This window comes from Rhinolophus sinicus, linkage group LG16 (assembly GCF_036562045.2).
Source record: "Rhinolophus sinicus isolate RSC01 linkage group LG16, ASM3656204v1, whole genome shotgun sequence".
Classification (NCBI taxonomy): Eukaryota; Metazoa; Chordata; class Mammalia; order Chiroptera; family Rhinolophidae; genus Rhinolophus; species Rhinolophus sinicus.
In genome coordinates, this window is record NC_133765.1 from 14,506,593 (window position 1) to 14,527,509 (window position 20,917).

The 20,917-nt window shown below is 37.2% G+C and overlaps 1 protein-coding gene across 5 annotated transcripts in view; it reads right to left on the minus strand.

Moving 5' to 3' along the window:
* The window catches only part of CCDC15 (coiled-coil domain containing 15), a 68,747-nt gene that overhangs the window by 21,579 nt on the left and 26,251 nt on the right, over positions 1-20,917 (minus strand). For 3 of the 5 annotated variants that reach the window (XM_019710459.2, XM_019710457.2, XM_019710458.2), the window contains exons 6-12: positions 19,483-19,605; positions 18,796-19,236; positions 17,708-17,830; positions 16,601-16,708; positions 14,842-14,961; positions 8,537-8,629; positions 7,235-7,338 (exon numbers count right to left, since the gene is read on the minus strand). In XM_019710459.2, coding sequence (XP_019566018.2) covers positions 7,235-7,338; positions 8,537-8,629; positions 14,842-14,961; positions 16,601-16,708; positions 17,708-17,830; positions 18,796-19,236; positions 19,483-19,605 — 1,112 coding nt within the window. The remainder of the gene's footprint in view (positions 1-7,234; positions 7,339-8,536; positions 8,630-14,841; positions 14,962-16,600; positions 16,709-17,707; positions 17,831-18,795; positions 19,237-19,482; positions 19,606-20,917) is intronic. The other 2 variants (XM_019710460.2, XM_074321363.1) reach the window with 2 other exon arrangements.

Below are 20,917 nucleotides of genomic sequence, written 5' to 3' on the forward strand. Positions count from 1 at the left end.
GCTCCCCAGTAATGTATTCTTGAATGCTCCCAGTTTTATTTTTATTGTAGTGCTACTCAAGTCTGTACCAATATTATTATCGATATAAATTCCTTATTCTCATAACTCTTGAACAACTATAATAAAACTGTTACAATTTCAATTTCAATAAAAACATTACTAAAAAAAAAAAAAGGAGTCCCTTACAATGCAAATATTGCTTAGGCTCCCAAACTCCAAAATACTTAGGCTTAAAAAAAATTGAAAAATTAAGAAATGCAGAAAGAATAGTAAAAATGCATTTCCACCATTCAAAGACAATTCTTAAACATCTTGGAATGTTTTATTTTACATTTCCACCATTCAAAGACAATTCTTAAACATCTTGGAATGTTTTATTTTAGTCACGTTTTTCCATCATCACTGTTGTTGCAAAAAGCTTTGTTTCCATAGGGTCCATGGCTTTGGAGAAGTTCAGCGGTGTTAAGAAGCTGCCCTGGGGTGGAAGGCAGAGGCTCACGCAGAAGCTCCAAGGACAGGAGCATTCAGTACCGTGTTTCCCCAAAAGTAAGACCTAATCAGAAAATAAGCCCTAGCAGATTTATCAGGATGACATGCCCTGAGTATAAGCCCTAATGTGTCTTTTGGAGCACAACTTAATAAAAGACCCAGTCTTATTTTGGGGGAAACACGGTAGTGCCTATCAAAAGTCACTGGGCGAAGGGGCTGCCGAATGGCTCAGTTGGTTAGAGCGCGAGGTCTGAACAACAGGGTTGCTGGTTCAATTCCCACATAGGCCAGTGAGCTGTGCCCTCCACAACTAGATTGAAGACAAGCTGCCACTGAGCTTCCAGAGAAGCAGCCGGATGGCTCAGTTGGTTAGAGCGTGAGCTCTCAACAAGGTTGCCAGTTCAATTCCCACATGGGATGGTGGGCTGTGCCTCCTGCAACTAAAGATTGAAAACAGCAACTGGACTTGGAGCTGAGCTGCGCCCTCCACAACTAGATTGAAGGACAATGACTTGGAGCTGATGGGCCCTGAAGAAACACACTGTTCTCCAATATTCCCCAATAAAATTTAAAAAAAAAGAAAATGTCTGGGCTAAGACTTTACTTGGTATTTTTACATTTATGTTCATGAGAGAAATTAATCTGTAACGTTGCTTTCTTGTAATGTCCTTGTCAGGCTGGTATTAAGGTTATGCAAGCCTAAAAAATTATTTGGGAAGTATTTCCTGTTTAAATTCTCTAGCATAGTTTATGTAAAACTTGGCAATATTTTTCCCGAAATATTTGGAAAGAATCCGCTAGTGAAGATATCAGAGGCTGGACCTGAGGCCTGAGTTTTTCTTTTTGGTAAGATTTTCAATGACTGATTTAATTCCTTTTCTTCTTGCATCCATTTTCATTTTTTTAAAGGAGTTTGTCTATTTCATCAAAAATTTTCGTGTAAAATTCTTCATACTATCATTTAATGTCTCTAGGCTCTGTAGTAATAGCTCCTTTCCATTCCTAATATTGGTAAATTGTGTTTTCTCTCTTTTCCTTTTACTAATTAGTAAAAGTGATATATCCCTTGCAAAACCAAATTTTCAAAGAACCAAGTTTTGGCTTTTTGCTCTTCTTCATTGTACATTTACTTTCTATTTCACTGATTTCTGCTCTCTATGACTTTCTTCTTCTGGTTTGATTTGCTGTTGTGTGTTTGTTTGTTTGTTTTTTCCTATCTTCTTAAGATGGAAATTTAAAACATTGATTTTTAGCCTTTTTTACTTTTTATCATAATTGCAATTAAGGCTCTAACATTCCCTCTACTCATCTGACCAGTTTTTTTTTTTTTTTTTTTTTTTAAGATTTTTATTGGGGAAGGGGAACAGGACTTTATTGGGGAACAGTGTGTATGTCCAGGACTTTTTTCCAAGTCAAGTTGTTGTCCTTTCAATTTTAGTTGTGAAGGGTGCCGTTCAGCTTTAAGTTCTTCTTTCAGTCTTAGTTGTGGAGGGCGCAGCTCAGCTCCAGGTCTAGTTGCCGTTGCTAGTTGCAGGGGGCGCTGCCCACCATCCCTTGCGGGACTCGAAGAGTTGAATCGGCAACCTTGTGGTTGAGAGCCCACTGGCCCATGTGGGAATCGAACCGGCAGCCTTCGGAGTTAGGAGCACGGAGCTCTAACCACCTGAGCCACCAGGCCGGCCCCTTGAGTTGATTTTTGATGGTTGTAAGGAAGGGGTCCGGTTTCATTCTTTTGCATGTGGATATCCACTTTTCCCAATACCACTTACTAAAGAGACTGTCCTTTCCCCATTGTATGCTCTTAGCTCTTTGTCACAAATTAATGGATTTATTTCTTGGCTCTTTATTCTGTTCCATTGATATATGTATCCATTTTAATGTCAATACCATACTGTTTTGATCACTACAGCTTTGTAATAGTTTGAAATCAGGAAGTGTGATGTCTCCAGCTTTGTTCTCCTTTCTCAAGATCATTTTTGCTATTTAGAGTCACCTGTGGTTCCATACATATTTTAGAATTGTTTGTTCTATTTCTGTCACTGGAATTTTGACAGGGACAGCACTGAATATGCAGATCACTTCAGGTAGTATAGTATGGGTATTAAAAATATTAATTCTTACAATCCATGAGCATGAACTATCTTTAACTTATTTGTGTCTTCTTCAACTTCTTTCATCAGTGTTTTAGAGTTCTCAGTGTATGGATCTTTCACCTCCTCGGTCAAATTTATTCCTAAATATTTTATTATTTTTGATGCTACTGTATATAGGATTGCTTTCTTAATTTCTCTTTGTAATAGTTCATTGTTAGTGTATAGAAACACAACTGATTTTTGTAAATTGATTTTGTATCTTGCAACTTTACTGAATTCATTAATTAGTTCTAATGGATTTTTGGTGAAATCTTTAGGCTTTTCTACATATATCATGTCATCTGCAAATAGTGACAGCTTTAATTCCTTTCCAATTGAGATGCATTTTCTTTCTTTTTCTTGTCCAACTGCTCTGGCTAGGGCTTCCAGTACTATATTAAAGGGGCAAGAGTGAGCAATCTTGTCTTGTTCCTGATCTTAAAGGAAAAGCTTTCAGCTCTTTACCATTGAGTATGATATCAGCGCTGTCAAATATGGCCTTTATTATGTTGAGGTACATTCCCTCCATGGCCAGTTTGTTGAGAGTTTTTAATCATGAATGGATGTTAAATTTTGTCAAATGCTTTTTTAGTATCTATTGATACAATCACATGATTTTTATCTTTCATTTTGGTAATGTGGTGTGTCATAATGATTGCCTTGTGGATGCTGAACCATCCTCGCATACCTGGAATAAATCCCACTTGATCATGGTGTACTATCCTTTTCATGTGTTGTTGAATTCAGGTGGCTAATACTTTGTTGAGACTTTTTATATCCATGTTCATCAGGGATATTGGCCTGTAAATTTCTTTTCCTATAGTATCCTTGTCCGGTTTTGGTATCAGGGTAATATTGGCCTCATAATGAGTTTGAAAGTTTTACTTCTTCTTCTATTTTCTGGAAGAGTTTGAGAAGGACTGGCATTAATTCTTCTTTAAATGCTTGGTAGAATTCACCAGTGAAGCCATCTGGTCCTGGACTTTTATTTGCTGGGAGGTTTCTGGTTACTGATTCAGTCTCCTTCCTGGAATTGGTCTGTTCAGTTTTTCTGTTTCTTCATGATTCAGTCTTGATAGGTTGCATATTTCTAGGAATTCATCCATTACTGTTAGGTTGTCCAATTTGTTGGCATATAATTGTTTATAGTAGTTTCTTATGATCCTTTGTGTTTCTGTGGTATCGGTTGTAGTGTCTCTTCTTTCATTTATAATTTTATTTATTTGAGTCCTCCTTTTCTATCTTGGTTAATCTAGCTAAGGATTTTAAAATTTGCTTCTTTTCAAAAAAGCAATTCTTAGTTTTACTGAACTTTTCTATTTTTTCCTATTCTCTATTTCATTTATTTCTGTTCTAATCATTATTTCTTTCCTTCTGCTAACTTTGGACTCAGTTTGCTTGTCTTTTACTATCTTTGTGTTGTAAGCTTAGGTTGTTTATTTGAGATCTTTTTTTCATAATAAAGGCATTTACAGCTATAAACTTTCCTTTTAGAACTGTTGTTGCTGCATCCAATAAGTTTTGGTATGTAATATTTTCATTTTGTTTGTAATGATATTTTTTAATTTCTCTTTTGGTTTGTTCTTGGATCCATTGGCTGTTCAGGAGTGTATGGCTTAGTTTCCATGTATCTGTGAATTTTCCAATTTCCTGTTATTAATTTCTAGTTTCATATCATTGTAGTTGGAAATGATACTTGATATAATTTCAATCTTCTTGAATTTTTAAGACTTGTTTTATGGCCTAACCTATGATCCACCCTGAAGAATGTTCTGTGTGTTCCTGAGAAGAATGTGTATTCTGCTGCTGTTGGATAGAATGTTCTGGATATATCTGTTAGGTATATTTGATCTATAGTTGTTCAAGTCAGCAGTTTCCTCATTGATTTTCTACTGTTGAGAGTCAGGTATTAAAGCCACCTACTATTATTGTATTGCTGTTTATTTCTCTTTTCATTACTGTTAGTATTTGCTTTATATATTTACATGCTCCAATGTTGAGTACATAAATATTTACAATTGTTATGTTGTCTTGACGAATTGACACCTTTATCATTATGTAATGACCTTTTTTGTCTATTGTGACCCTTTTTAATTTAAAGTCTGTTTTGATCAAAGGATAGACATGCTTGTTCTTCTTTGATGACCATTTGCATGGAATATCGTTTTCCATCCCTTCACTTTCAGCCTATGCATGTCCTTAAAGCTAACGCGAGTCTCTTATAGGCATCATTTCCCTTTGGAGACAGTGTGGTATTGGCAAAAGAATAGATAAATAAATAGGTCAATAGAACAGAAAAGAGAGCCTAGAAATACACACACATAAGCATAATTAACTGATCTTTGACAAAGATCAATACAATGGAGCAAAGACAGTCTTTTCAACAAATGGTGTAGGAACAACTGAATACCCATGTGCAAAAAAATAAATCCAGACACAGATATTACACTCCTCACAAAAATTAACTCAAAATGGATCACAGAACTAAATGTAAAACACAAAACTACAAAACTCCTAGAAGGTAACATAAGAAAAAATCTAGGTGACTTTGGGTACAGCAATAACTTTTTAGATACAACACCAAAGGCATCATCCACTAAAGAATTATAAGCTGGACTTCATTAAACTTAAAAACTTCTGTTCTCTGATAGATAATGTCAAGAGAATGAGAATTTAAGCCACAAACTAGAAGAAAATATTTACAAAAGATACATCTGATAAAGGACTATTATCCAATATATACAAAGAACTTTTAAAACTCAAAAATAAGAAAACAAATAACCCAATTAAAAATGGGCTGAAAAACCAAACAGGTATTTTACCAAAGAAGATATATAGATGGCAAATAAGTACAGTTTACCCTTGAAAACCATGGGTGAACTGAGCAGGTCACTTATACATGGATACTCTTCAATAAATATACAGTTGGCTATTTGTATCCCCGGGTTTTGCATGTGTGGATTCAACCACCGAAGACAGAAAACAGTATTTTCAATCCATAGATGCCAAGGGCCAACTGTATGCATTTGATATCACGGACTTGAGCAACCACAGATTTTAGTATCCATGGTGGGGGGGGGTGGGGGTGGTCCTAGAACCAATCCCCGATGGATACCAAGAGATGACTGTAGTTAAAATTTTGGGAACAACTAAACTATTGTCTGTGTCTATGAGTTTTTGTTTCTTTGTTTGTCTTGCTCCTTTGTTGTTTCCAGTTTTATATCCCACATATCAGTGAAATCATAGGCTCTCAACTTTTTGTCTGACTTATTACACTTAGCATAATAATCTCATGTTGTCGCAAATGTATTAAAGAATTGTACACCTGAAACCTATGTAACTTTACTAACCATTGTCACCCCAATAATTGTACACCTGAAACCTATGTAACTTTACTAACCATTGTCACCCCAATAAACTGTAATTAAAAAGACAAAATTGCGAGGCAGTCAAAAGTTATACACAGGTTTTCAACTGCAGGGAGTCGGTGTCTCTAACCCCGACACTGTTCAAGGGTCAACTGTACATGAAAAGATGTTCTACATCATATGTCACTAGGGAATTGCAGATTAAAAACAACAATGAGATACTACACACACCTATTAGCATGGCCAAAATCCAAAACACTGACAACACCAAATGCTGACAAGGACGTGGAACAACAAGAACTCTCATTTATTGCTGGTGGAATGCAAAATGGTGCAGCCACTTTGGAAGACAGTTTGGCAGTTTCTAACAAAAGTAAAAAAACTCTTACAATCCAGCAAACACACTCCTTGGTATTTACCCAAAGGAGTTAAAAATGTATGCCCACATAAAATCTGCATACCAATATTTATAACAACTTTATTCATAAATGCCAAAAATTGGAGGAAACCAAGATGTACTTCAGTAGGTGAATGGATAAATAAACTGTGGCACATTCAGACAACAGAATATTATTCAGTACTAAAAAGAAATGAGCTATCAAGTCATGAAAAGGCATTGGAGGAACCCTAAATGCAAATTACTAAGTGAAAGAAGCCAACTGAAAAGGCTGCATACTGTATGATTTCAACTCTATGACATTCTGGAAGTGGCAAACAATGGATACAGTAAAAAGGTCAGTGTTGCCAGAGGTTGGGGGAGGGAGAGATGAATAGGTGCCCCACAGGATTTTTAGGGTACTGAAACTATTTTGTATGATACTGTAATGATGGATATATATCATTATACATTTGTCAAAACCTGTAACAATCTACCACTTCAAGAATTAATCCAAATGTAAAACACGGATTATGATGTGTCCACGTAGGTTTATCAGTTGTAAGAAATGTACCACTGTGGTACAGGATGTTAATAGTGGGAGAGGCAGTCCACTGTAGAGGCAGGGGGTAAATGGGAACTCCCTGTACTTTATGCTTAACTTTGCTATGAACCTGTAACTATTCCAAAATAAATAAAGTCTATTAAAAAAACATAGCTCTCTTAACCATCTTTTAATACTTCTACCCAGATCAAAAATGTTTGTTTCCACTATGGATCAGAAGGCAAAATCACTGCCTGATTTTTTCTAAAACTTAAGCTTCCAAAATCACCTTAACTGGTATCACAGTACAGATGAAAGAACTCACTTTTCAATTTTCTTCCTGTGTTCTTTTTGCCTTTGTTGTTCTTTTACTTGTTCTCTTTCAATATCCATGAAAAGTCGTCTGTATCTCAAGTACTGCTTTTGACGCTAAAGGAAAAAAGTTAAAATTGTTAAGATTCTGCTCTCAGAGGACTTTCCAAGGAAGGAAAATATCCTTGTGTCTTACACAACAAAGCCTTATGATACATAAGTCACATGAAACAAAGTCCTTAATTTCCTTCTGTTTGTGGTGACTCAAGATAATATCACATACAGCAAGAGCATTATATTTTCAAGCACACAGATAGCTATTAGATGTTACAGACAAATCAGAGAATAATTAAGTGTGTCCTTAGTACAGTCCTTTGTCAACAGCACTTGAAGAAATGATTATATTTGATATAAGACACATACCATATTCACTCTGTATTCCCAAATAGTAAGTAGCATAGAATCAGGGCCACAGAAAGAACGTGAGAGGTATTTTATAACAGAACAATAGTCACTTTAACTTTTCAAAATTAAAACCACAAGAGCATACTCTAAGCCTAGCCTAACATGGTGGGGAGGAGAGAAGGACTGAGGAATATCAGCGCATTATACTTTTAAAGGGAACAAGTATAATAAACGCAAGTGCTACTGCCATGTGTGTAATATGTTCATATACCTGTATTTATATATTCTCTTTTAAGGACACAAGCTACTCAAGGGACACTAGTCTATACATAGATATGTTTTTGCCCTTCAAGTAGCTTGTGCTACTTGAATAGTTTTGCTTTTAGCAAAAACTATTAAAAGTCTAATAGCAGTTCTCAATATTGACAATACAGTACAATCATCAGTGGTATTTTTTGAAAAACACAAATGCCCCAAACTACCTTTTCAGTTACCAATTCAGTATATCTGGTTTCAGTATATCCAGGCATTTGTATTTTGAAAAAAGCTCCACATCTGATTCTGGTGCACGGCCAGTGTTAAAAACTGTTCATTTAAACTAACTTTAGATTGAAAAGAAAAAAAAGGAAGCCATAAATTAAAACTCTTCCTTCAAAGAAGTTATTGTGGCAAATATCACTAACTAGAGAAATTCACTAGGATCATATCTCTGACTTTACATCAAAGTACCCTAAATCCTAGGAACTTAGAAGAGAAGGTCAACATGTTATAATGATTCAAGTAATTTGCCTTTATCTATGGAATTTGTAGTATTAGCTATTAAGATGTTAGGACACAGAAATTGTTTCCAATTTCACATATACTATTATGGTAGAAACACTGACATCCAAAAGTGATTACCATTCCATACCTCTTTCTTGTCTTCTTCTTGATCTACTCCAGACTGAAAAGCCAGTGGAGTTAGGAATTCAGTGTTCAATCCTGATTGATATTCATCACAAACCTGTTAGAAAGTCCAGTCGCACAAAGTGACAAAATTGCCAAAAGCTAGCCCTGTGCATGCTTTTGATATTTTCATCTATTGATTCTCTCCTCCTGCAACTTTGAGCTCAACTGGATAAAAAAAACACACTACATATATATTAAAAAGAATGAAAGGAAGCAGTTTCAGAAGAAATTAACTGAAAAAAGGGGGGGAAAAACAATAAACCAAAGAAAAATATTCAGATCAAAACATGGATGAACTGATAAATCAAAATGTTGAGACTGAAAGTTCTTCTAAAGTGCTTACTTGAAATCATTCTATCATGAGTGTGCTTGGGATTCAATCCAAGATATAAAGCCAGTTCCCTTAATATCTCAGATCTATAAGCATTTTCAGTTTACACAACTCTCTTGACGGGTGAGAGTCCTGAGAATAAGAACCTGGAAATATTATAACAATCAACTGACACAGCAGGGAGGAAACTGGAGCTAATTCCTCCCCCATCACTAAGAAAACCTTAGGACATAACTTGGTATGTCCATAATTTGGACATCTTATAGATCAAATTATGATCTGTACCATTTATAAATGAAAGCTTAAAATTACTTTTATCTTTTTAGCATAAAAGTCATTTATCTTTCAGGGAAGTTGCAGGATGTAAGATCAGTAGACAAAAATCAATTATATTTCTATAGACTTGCAATAAACAATCTGAAAGTGAAATTAAGGGGAAAACCCATTTATAATACTATCAAAAACACTATGGAATAAATTATTAACAAAGTATAAATTTTAAACTCAGAAACTTACAAAACATTGAAAGAAATTAAAGAAGATCTAAATGAATGGAAAGATATTTCATGTACACGGATCAGAAGACTTAATATTGTTAAGATGGCACTACTCCCCAAACTGATCAACAGATTTAATGCAATCTCTATTAAAATTTCAGTTGACTTCTTTGTAGAAGTTGACAAGGTGATTCTTAAATTCATATGAAAATGCAAGGGACCTAGAATAACAGAGATGATCTTGAAACAGAAGAACAAGTTGGAGGATTCACTCCTCCCAATTTCAAAACTTACTACAAAGCTAGAGTAATCAAGTCAGTGTGGTAGCAGCATAAGGATAGACGTATAGATCAACAAAATAGAATTGATAGTTCAGAAACAAACCCTTATATTTATAATCAAATGATTTTTGACAAGAGTGCCAAGAAATTCAATGGGTAAGAATAGTCTTTTCAACAAATGGTGGTAAGATAACTGGATATCCACATGAAAAAGAATGAAGTTGGATCCCTACCTAAATAACAGGAAAAATTGACTCTTATACAAATATTAACTCAAAGTAGAACACATACCTAAATGTAAAAAACATAAAATTCTTATAGAAACACGTAAGAGTAAATCTTCATGACCCTGGATTAGGAGAAGGTTTCTTAGATATGACACCAAAGACACAAGCCACAAAAGAAAAAGTAGATAAATTGGTCTTCCTCAAAATTAAAAACTTTAGTGCTGCAAAGGAAACAATAAAGAAAGTGAAAAGACAACCCACAGACTGGGAAAAAACATTTGCAAATTATATAACTAATAAGGAACCTGTACATTGACTATATTAAGAACTCACATAACTCAATAATCAAAAGACAATCCAATTACAAATTAGGCAGAGGATCTATTACACAGTTTTCCAAAGAAGATATACAAATGGCCAATAAGCACATGAAAGGTGCTCATCGGGCCGGCCCGGTGGCTCAGGCGGTTAGAGCTCCGTGCTCCTAACTCCGAAGGCTGCCGGTTCGATTCCCACATGGGCCAGTGGGCTCTCAATCACAAGGTTGCCAGTTCAATTCCTCAAGTCCCGCAAGGGATGGTGGGCTCTGCCCCCTGCAACTAAGATTGAACATGGCACCTTGAGCTGAGCTGAGCTGCCTCCCGGATGGCTCAGTTGTTGGTTGGAGCGCGGGCTCTCAACCACAAGGTTGCCAGTTCAATTCCTTGAGTCCCGCAAGGGATGGTGGGTAGCGCCCCCTGAAACTAAAATTGAACACGGCACCTTGAGCTGAGCTGCCGCTGAGCTCCCAGATGGCTCAGTTGGTTGGAGCTTGTCCTCTCAACCACAAGGTTGCTGGTTCGACTCCCGCAAGGGATGGTGGACCGTGCCCCCTGCAACTAGCAACGGCAACTGGACCTGGAGCTGAGCTGCGCCCTCCACAACTAAGACTGAAAGAACAACAACTTGAAGTTGAACAGAACCCTCCACAACTAAGATTGAAAGGACAACAATTTGACCATTGTTCCCCAATAAAGTCCTGTTCCCCTTCCCCAATAAAATCTTAAAAAAAAAAGAAAGAAAAAAAAGAAAGGTGCTCATCATTAACCATCAGGAAAATGTGAATCAAAACCACAGTGAAATATTACTTCACACCCACTAAGATAGCTATAATTAAAAAGACAGGTAATAACAAGTGCTGGTGAGGATGCAGACAAACTGGAACCCTCATACGCTACTAGTGGGAATGAACAATAGTGCAGGCACTCTGGAAACCAGTCTGGCAGTCCCTCAAAAGGTTAAGCATAGAGAGCATATGGCCCAGCAATTCTACTCCTATGTATATATCCAAGAGAAATGAGAACATGTATCAACAAAAAACTGCACGAATAGTCATAGCAGCATTATTCATAACAGCCAAGAAGTGGAAACAATCCAAATATCCACCAACTAATAAATGGATAAATAAAATGTGCTAAATGCAGAGAATGGAATATTATCCAATGGATAGGAATGAAGTTCTGCTACATGCCACAAGGTCAATGAGCTTTGAAAACATGACGCTCACTGAAATAAGCCAGTCACAAAAGCCAGATGTAGTGCATAATCCCATTTATATGAAATGCCCAGAAAAGGCAAATCTATAGTGACAGAAAGTAGATTAGTAGTTGCCTGAGGCTGGGATGTGGGTAAGGGGAAAGGGGGTTGCTAATGGGTACAGGACTTTTTGGGGTGATGAAAATGTTCTGAAATTGATCGGAACAATGTTTGTACAACCCTTTGAATATACTAAAAACACTGAACTGTACATTTTAAAAGGGTTAATTGTATGGCATGTAAATTACACCCAGTCCTCATCATTTGCATATTCCTTATTTGTGAATTGACCTATTTGCTAAAATTTATTTGTAATCCCAAAATCACTACTCCTGGTGCTTTTGTGGTCATTTGTAGACAAGCAGAGTATTGTGAAAAACTTGAGTCGCCAATTGTGCGCATTACCAGCTGAGGTTGAACACGATTTTGTTTTCAGCCTTCATACTGTAAACAAGTATGAAGATATATTTAATGCCAAATTTTTTACATTTTTTGCATTTTGTTGGTGATTTTGCTGTTTAAAATGGCCCCCAGCCACAGTGCTATAGGACTATCTAGTATTCCTAAGCATAAGAAGGCTGTGATGTGTCTTATGGAGAAAATACTTGTATTTAATAAGCTTCATTCAGGTACGTGCCATAGTGTTACTGGCTGAGTTCAATGTTAATGAACCAACAATATATATTAAATAAGGTGTCTTTAAATAGAAATACACATAAAACAAGGTTATGTATAGGTCAGTTGACCAAAATGTTATAATCAGAGGCTCGTAGGCACCTAACCCTGTACCTCCCCTAGGAGCCACGTACTTCAGTATTTGCTAATTCAGTGTTTGTGGCAATTTTATAGAATTAAGGACCATAAGTAACAAGAATTGACTGCATATCTCAATAAGGCTATTATTTTTTAAAGTTATTTATTTATTTGTTTGTTATAGATAAAATCAGAAAATGATACATAATGAAAGGCTAATTGGTGGTTCTCGCTGGAATTTTTGTGGGTTTTTTTTTCTTTCTGTTTGTGTTTACTTTTACTACAATAAAAATGAAATTATTTTCCGCTTTCCAAAAAGTAAGACAAAGTGGACTGCCAGCACCAGCGAAGGAGTAAGTCCACTACGGGCCTATCTCTCTCACTGACTGGAACTAAAAATTCCGAGAAACACAGCCCATGGGGTCTGGAGAGTGTGGCGGCTGGGTATTCTGAAGAGAAGCGAGCTAGAGAAGTAGCTCCCTTAATTCTGTGTATGCACTGGCACATGTCCCAGACTCACTCCTGAGCTGTACGGGCATGGCATGGACCTAACGGGGCACAACAAGCCTTGGGGAACCAAACTAACACACGAGCCACTGTTCACAGGAGGTGAGAAACAACTGATAGTCTGAACTTGACCAGGTTGACTGCCTGCTAGAAGAGAAAAACAAACAAAAAAGATGCAACCTTCTTCAGAGGATTTTAACAAGAACCAGAGTCTTACACTATAATATTCAAAGTTAGACCCAGCAGAAAAGGTGGCAAGAAAATCCAGAAAATGTGTCCAGAGAGAGAAAACTCCTCCTCTAAGATAGTAGGAATAGGAAGAATGGCAACAAAGTAAATGGCTAAAGCAGTTATTGCGTGATGGCTTTTATTTTCTATATGAAAACCGGAGAGGATGGGGGAAGGGCAAGAACTTTACAGGGTGTTTAAGGTTTGAATTATCAGTGTGGGCCACACGGGGCAGGTAAGAAAATGCTCGGCAGCACTGGGGACCCAGCGGGGATTGTGAGCACTAGTACAGACGTGGGTCAAATCTACACAAATAAAGTGTTTTCTCCCATAAAGCTTGATTGTTTGGGAGTCTCCAAGGGGAAAGGGCTGATCCAGGGCTGAGGATTTTCAGGGCTGGCATGGCAGAAGGACAAGAAGAGGTTGTGTCCACAAAGCTGCACTCTCTGCTGAACAGCCAGGGTTAGGGACTCTCTTTTGTGCTCAGTTAATTCCCTATGTATCCAATAGCACGAGTTATGTTGCTTCATAACCATCTGCTTATGTGTCAGTCTCTCTTCTTTAGAAATTTGAGTGCTGTGTCTTGTTCACAGCTGTATCTTTGAGAGTTAGTACCTAAATAATTGCTAACACCTAACAGGTACTGAATTAAGTGTTTGATTGATTGACTAATTCATTCAGAACGCATTTAGCAAGAGAATACCAGGTACCAGCACTGTGCTAACAGCTGCCCATACACTGGTAAACAAAGCAGGTGTGCCTTTCCTCATGAAGCTTACAGACCAGTGGAAAACAGGTAAATAAGTAAACAATTACAAAGTGTTTTGTGTACTGAGAAGGAAGCAGAATGCAGGGATAAAGAGAAACAGCAGAGGGGGTGCTTTTTTGATAAGGTGCTCAGGGCAGTCTTTTCTAAGGAGTTGACACTGTAGATGAAACCTGAAGGATGAGAAAGGACGAGTGTTGTGAAGAAAAAAGGGAAGAATGTCCAGATAGAGAAAAAAACACATGCAAAAGACCTGAGGCAGGAAAGACCATGGCACATTTCAGAATATATAAATGACCACGAAGAATAAAACATGACAGTATACCCTTAGGCCAACGTTACAGACCCAAGCTAAACATCACAATAGAGCTGCAGTTTAGTTCTGAAAACCTCAGCCCAAACCCTACTTTCTGCCTGTATGCCTCCTTTTCTTTCTGCTGTCTTAAAAGAGCCAAGAGGAAATCTCTCTTAATCTCGTTCATATATCGTAATACTGCTGGCTGCCTGAAGGCTGTTTTTAAAAATAACATAAAACCACAAGATGGAAATTATCCAGACAGTGGTAAAATTCTAATGGCAATAAACTAGACTTCAGCTAAGGAATGGAAAAATCTTAGTAGGCCAGGGTATTTTCACATTTTCTTGAAAACCTACTGACCTTGACTCAATACACCAAAACTTAGGCAATGTAACATAACCCTAACAAGTTCCAGCCCGAGCTCTGAATAGTTTATTTCTTGGTGATCTGCCTTATACTCTACCAGCTACTGATGGAGGTCAGGTCTGGGCCATTGGGGGGACCATCCTCCTGACCCCTCCCCCTCAGAAACCACGCGTTTCTTCTCCTCTCACACCATAAAAGACAATGGCCACCAGAAATTCACCTTTTCTAAAGAATATACATATAAAATATAGTTTTTCCAATAGACTACAAGTGCTCCTGACAATACCGTAGGTTTCAGTGAGAGCCCAAGAGTAATCTTATGTCAGGACACGTTTTACACACCATGAAATAAAACAAGAATCTGCTTTTTGCTCCGCCTTACCACTCCCAGCTCAGTAAGTGCCTGTAATCCTATTTAAACTCTAGGGTCTGCACTACCTGTCTTCTGCCGGAAGCCTCTCTCCGATGCTTGGGTAGAGGATGCTGGTCGCCATCCAGAAGCAAATCTCGCCATTTTTCAGCTGTCCCAACAGACGGCTGCTGCCTGGAGTATAAGCTCTAAAAGATACAAACGCACCCACCAAATTGGATGAGCAGTGAGATAATGGTCGTGAAAATACTGCAGGCTGCAGTGAGAGCCCTCAGGTCATCTAAACAGGTCAGGAGAGTCAGATATATTATGGCATGAAAGTAGACATTATACTGCTCGCCACGACTATGGATTTTAACAGTATCCACAAAGCTATTGTAAGTTTTTTCATCTATAAAACAAGGGTAATAGATTCTATCTCCCAGGATTATTGTGAGAATTAAACAAGACAATGATACAAAGTTCTAGAACAATTTTGGCTATGGTAAGTGCTTAAGAATGTAAGCTGTTATTCATAATAATATTAATATTACTGATAGTATTAATAAGAGATAGCACTATCATCCTCATCATCACTGTTGCTGTAGCATAGCTCTGGCAAGCCCACATCAAACTCTAACTAATTTACTTTCTGCTGCTCAGTTTTTACTACCTCCACTCTGCCTGCTCTCTGGCAGAGCCTAGATCCTGGATATTCATGGCAACTCCTGAAATAACTCCTTTCTGCATCTCTCATCTGGCATGTTATGTGAGGCCTGCCCAGAGTTCCTGTGCTAACAGACAACATAAACATTGGAACATCAAGTGTCCAGGCAGGAGCATCATGCCAGGGCAATAGAAAAAGCTTCAGTGAATTGGCCCGAAGTAGTGTCAATACGTCAGAATGGTGATACATCACAGAACAGGATGATATTATATCCTTGCCTGTTGTTACTGACCTTAACACTAAGCCCCTGGAGCAGTTACTATGTCGCCCTGTCAATCTTAAGCCAAAACCTAAGCAATTTACTCTCTGCTACTTACTCCTCATGACAGTACACTCTATTTATTCTCTGGGAGAGGCTAGGTCTTCAATACTGGCTGAAACATGCCAATGGCACTCTAGAAGCAATTCTTCTTTCAAACGCCCATCTCTCAAAAGATGACAGTTGTATAAAAGACAAAACTAATTGTCTAAGCAGAAATGATGGGTTAGTGACAATAATGTAGACTTCAGTGACAACCCCAGAACAATGATACTAGGGGAGGATAATATAACACAGGGGTGCGTGTGTGTGTGTGTGTGTGTGTGTGTGTGTGTAATATAAAATTTCCAAATACACATCAAAGTAGGGGAAAAAAATAGTATAATGAATCCCAAGATACCCATCACCCAGCTTCAACGATTAGCAATGTTGTTTTTTTCATCTTTCTTCTCCCACTTTTTTTCCTGGAGTATTTCAAAGCAAATCTCAGATTATCCTGGCTTTTTTTCTTTTTCTTGTTTTTTTTGCACAGGACAACTCTTTATTCAGCAACACATTTGAAAGAAGGCTACAAGGTAATATTTTTATAATGTTGCCAGCATTTTCCCAAGGTAAAGCCAGGAAACAAGCTTACGTCATTTCCACAAGTACTCCTACTTGTATGCTTTCTCATCTGGACTCTTTAGAACGGACATATTTTGAAATAATGGAAGAGATTATATTCTCTGCCTAACTCTAGAAGCCTTAATTCCATGTATCCTATATACAAGCTAGCTTGACAAGCTCCAGCCCAAATCTTAAGCAATTGCATCTCTGTTACTCTTTTGGAAAGTGCCAGTCCTCCCACTGTATTCTGCACTACCTGGTCTCCAGCGGAGGCTTGGTCCTGGATTTGAGGGTTACCACACTGATGATACTCCAGAGGCAATTCATCTCTCACTCTCTCTTCTCTCATAAAAGATGACGGCTGCTAGAAAAACATGTTCAACAACACAAACAGAAAAGAAATTGTCTAACCAGGGTAACATGCTAATCATACTTCTCATTATTCACAGTGGCCAAGACATGGAAACAACCGAAGTGTCCTTCAATGGATGATTGGATAAAGATGTGGTATATATATGCAATGGAATATTACTCAGCCAGAGAAAAGATGAAATACTGCCATTTGCGACAACATGGATGGATCCTGAGAGCATCATGCGAAGTTAAATAAGTCAGACAGAAAGTCGAGAACCATGATTTCACTTATATATGGGATATAAAACTGAAAGCAACAAACAAAAACTCATAGAGACAACAGTTTAGTGGTTACCAGAGTAAGGGGGGAGGAGGAGATAGAAGAGGGTAAAGGGGATTAAATATATAGTGAATGAAGGAGATTTGACTTTAGGTGGTGAACACAATGCAATATATAGATGATGCATTATAGAACTGTACACTTGAAACCTATATAATTATATTAACCAATGTCACCCCAATAAGTTTAATAAAAAAATTTTAAAAACTGTAGGCTTAAGTGAAAACCCCAGGGAAACAGTACCAAGTGAAGATATCCTGATACATTTTGATTTGAATGAGGATGTTACACTTTTAGCCCAACTCTGTAGACTTTAATTTTTAACCCCAAACCATGTACAGAATAGTCTCACATTTTAAGTAATTTAGGCTCTCCTACTTCTTCCTACATTATTCGTGTAAGGTCAATATGCTTGGGGTAACACTGTGGGCTTCAGTTTAAGTTGTAACATCATCTTTAGTAAATTAAAATAGTCTAACTGACGCTACAATAACAATATAAAGATGATTTATCAGCCTTCTGAATGACAGAAGTGATTTGACTGACATAGTTCACTAGACCAGGAACTTTTACACTTGACTCTACACTTCATTCACATTACCAGTTGTCAAGAATGTCTAAAATCCAGTCATTTTATTTTCTGTTTATCTCTCTCTTATTCTGCTCTACCTGGTTTCTGACGAAGGCCTGGTCCTGGAGGTTAGAAGGCAGGTACTGATAACCCACCAGAGAAAAGTCATCTCTCCCTTTCTCATGTACCATATTAGAATATGGCTCCTTGAAGCGTACTTTCTAAAAGACAAAAAAAAAAAAAAACACATGTAAATTGTCCAGTAGGAGTAATGTGATAGCAATAACATTTTAGTCTTTATTAAGAACTTTCTAGTAGTTTTTAAAACTCAGGATAATTTGAAATATTATGGAATAAAATGGAAAACCATACTTTTTGTTGGTTCTGAAGCCTAGCTGAGAACAAGTTTTGCCAGCTTTCCAAACGCAACCCTAAACAAATCAGTTCCTGCTGCTGTCTCTCTTTTTCCTGTTCTACCTTGCCCTGGATGGAGACCTGATCCTGACGCCAGTGAAGAAGATCCTGACGGACTTCCAGAGGAAATACCTCTCTCCCTCTCCTACCTATCAAAACTGATGTTGACTGCTTCAAACTTCCTTTCTAAAAAAGAATAAACACAAAATATCAATTGTTCAGTTAAGAAATACAACTAATAACACTTCAGGCTATAGCGAGAATTCTAGAGTTAACTGAGGTCAGAGTATAACTAGACATTTTATGGAATAAAACAAAACACTATACTCTATTCCACATGAGCCCACCCAAAACCCTAAGTAATTTACTTCCTGTTGATCCCTTTCTTCTTCCTTTTGGTCTAAATGATCTCTAGTGGAGGGCTGGCCTGGGAACCTGGGTAAAAGATACTGACGGGCACTTGTGGGCCACTCCTTTTTCCATCTTTCAGATGTCAAAGCAGATGCTAGCTGCCAGATACAGTTTTCCTAATGAAGATTAAAAACAAAAAAGTAAATTGTCCAGACAGGGGCAATATGCTGCTGATAAACTTTAACGCTTAATGAGAAACCTGGAGATTTTAGAAGTCAATCAGGAAACCTGGAGTTTTTAGAAATCAATCAGGAAACTATTTTTTCCAACTATGAATCACCAAATCAGTCCTTACAAATCCCACTCCAAACCTTAAGTAGCTTATTTCTTCTTCTTGTATCTCCTTTCCACTCTCTTTTACCTGGTATCTGGGTAGAGAATCCTGGTCTTGACATTTGGGTAGAATATTCTGGTCTTTGGGTAGAAAAGCCTGACTTGGGGGTAGAAAATCCGGGACTTCCAACATAATACTCCCATCTTCTAGTTCAGTACTCATAGCTTCCAGTATAATACCCTGAGTTTCTGTCTTAACAACCAGGACTTCAGGCTCAATGGCCTGAGCTTTGGGCTCAACAGCTTGGCCTTCCAGCGCAGGAGCCTGGGTATCCGGCTCAGTACTCTGGGCTTCCAGCTCAATACTTTGGACTCCTGTCAAATCACCCTGGGTTTCCAGCAGACCACCTTGGGCTTCTGGAAGATAATCTTGGGTTTCTGGCAGAATATCCTGAAGGCCCTGATGATGTAACTGCTTCAGCTCTTCCTCTTCCATCACAGCAAATAATGGACTTTTGAATTGTACTTTCTAAAAGTGAACATAAAAATCAAATATAGAATGCTAGGTAGCAGCAACACTCTAGGTTTTCCACGAGATTCCTAAAACAATCTTAAAAGAATATGGTAGTCAAACAAATTATTAGAATAAAATGTGACATTATACTCTTTGCTCAACTTATCCAAATCTACAATCCAAACCAGTACAAACGGCATCCCTCGTTAAATCATAATTAGTTTAATTTCTATTACACTATTTCCTTTCACTCTGCTTTACCCGAGCTCTGCTGTAAGGTATGTCCTTCTCTTCAGAAAGGAGATCCTGCTGGTCCCACCAAAACAAATTTTCTCTCCCTTTCTTGTCTGGCATAATAGATGAAGATTCCTCAGAGTCAGGTTCCTAAAGAATATACAAACAAATGGAAAAAAAAGACAAATGTATCTATTACAGGTAGAAATGTGATTGCAATAAAATCCTAGACTTCAGCACATTACTAATATAATTTTAGTAGGTCAGTATAGTCAAATATTATAAAAAACAGAACATTACAAAAGAAGTATAAGGCTGTACATTGAAACTATAAAACATTCTTGAAAGAAATTAAAGAAGATATAACTAAATAGAAAGACATCCCATGTTCATGTATCTCAGAAGACAATATTGTAAAGACAGCAATAAACCCTTATATTAACAGTCAACTGATTTTCAGCAAGGGTATCAGGACAATTAAATGGAGAAAAAATAGTTTTTCAACAAATGGTATTGGTACAAGTGAATATCCACAAGCAAAAGAATTAAGTTAGAACACTTCCTCACACCATTTATAAAAATTAACTCATAGACCTAAATGGATCATAGACCTAAATGTAATAGCTAAAACTATAAATTAGAAGAATAACAGGAGGAAATCTTCATGACCTCAGATTAAGCAGTGGTTTATTAGATACTACACCAAAAGCACAAGCAACAAAAGAAAAAAATAGAAAAATTGGATTGCACCAAAATTAAAAATTTTCTGCTACAAATGATAGCATTAAGAAAGTGAAATCACAACCGACTGAATGGGAGGAAATATTTGCAAATCATGTATCTGATAGGGAGAATTCATAAAGAACTCTTACAACTTGAAAATAAAAAGGCAACCCAATTTAAAAATGGGCACCGCATTTGAATAGACAGTTTCTCCACAAGAAACATAGAAATGGACAATAAGCACATGAAAAAAGATACTCAAGATCATGAGTCATTAGGAAACTACAAACCAAAAGTACAGTGAAATACCACTTCACACCCACTCGGATGGCCATAATCAAAAAGACGAACAATAACAAGTACTATTGCAGAGGATGTGAAGACACTGAAATCCTCATATATTGCTGATGGAAAACAGCTTGGCAGTTCCATAAAATATTAAATATGAACTTATCATATAACCCAGAAATTCCACTACTAGAGAAATGAATGTCTACACAAGAACATGTACACAACTGCTCAGAGCACAATTATTCATAAAAGCCAGTAAGTGGAAACCCAAATGTCCATCAACTGATGAATGGATATACCAAATGTGATATAGCCATACAATGGAACATCACCCAGCAATAAAAATAAAGCACTGACACATGCTACAACATGGATAAACCTTGAAAAATAAGCCAGTCACAAAAGACCCCATATTATGATTCCATTTACATGAAATACCTAGAATAAG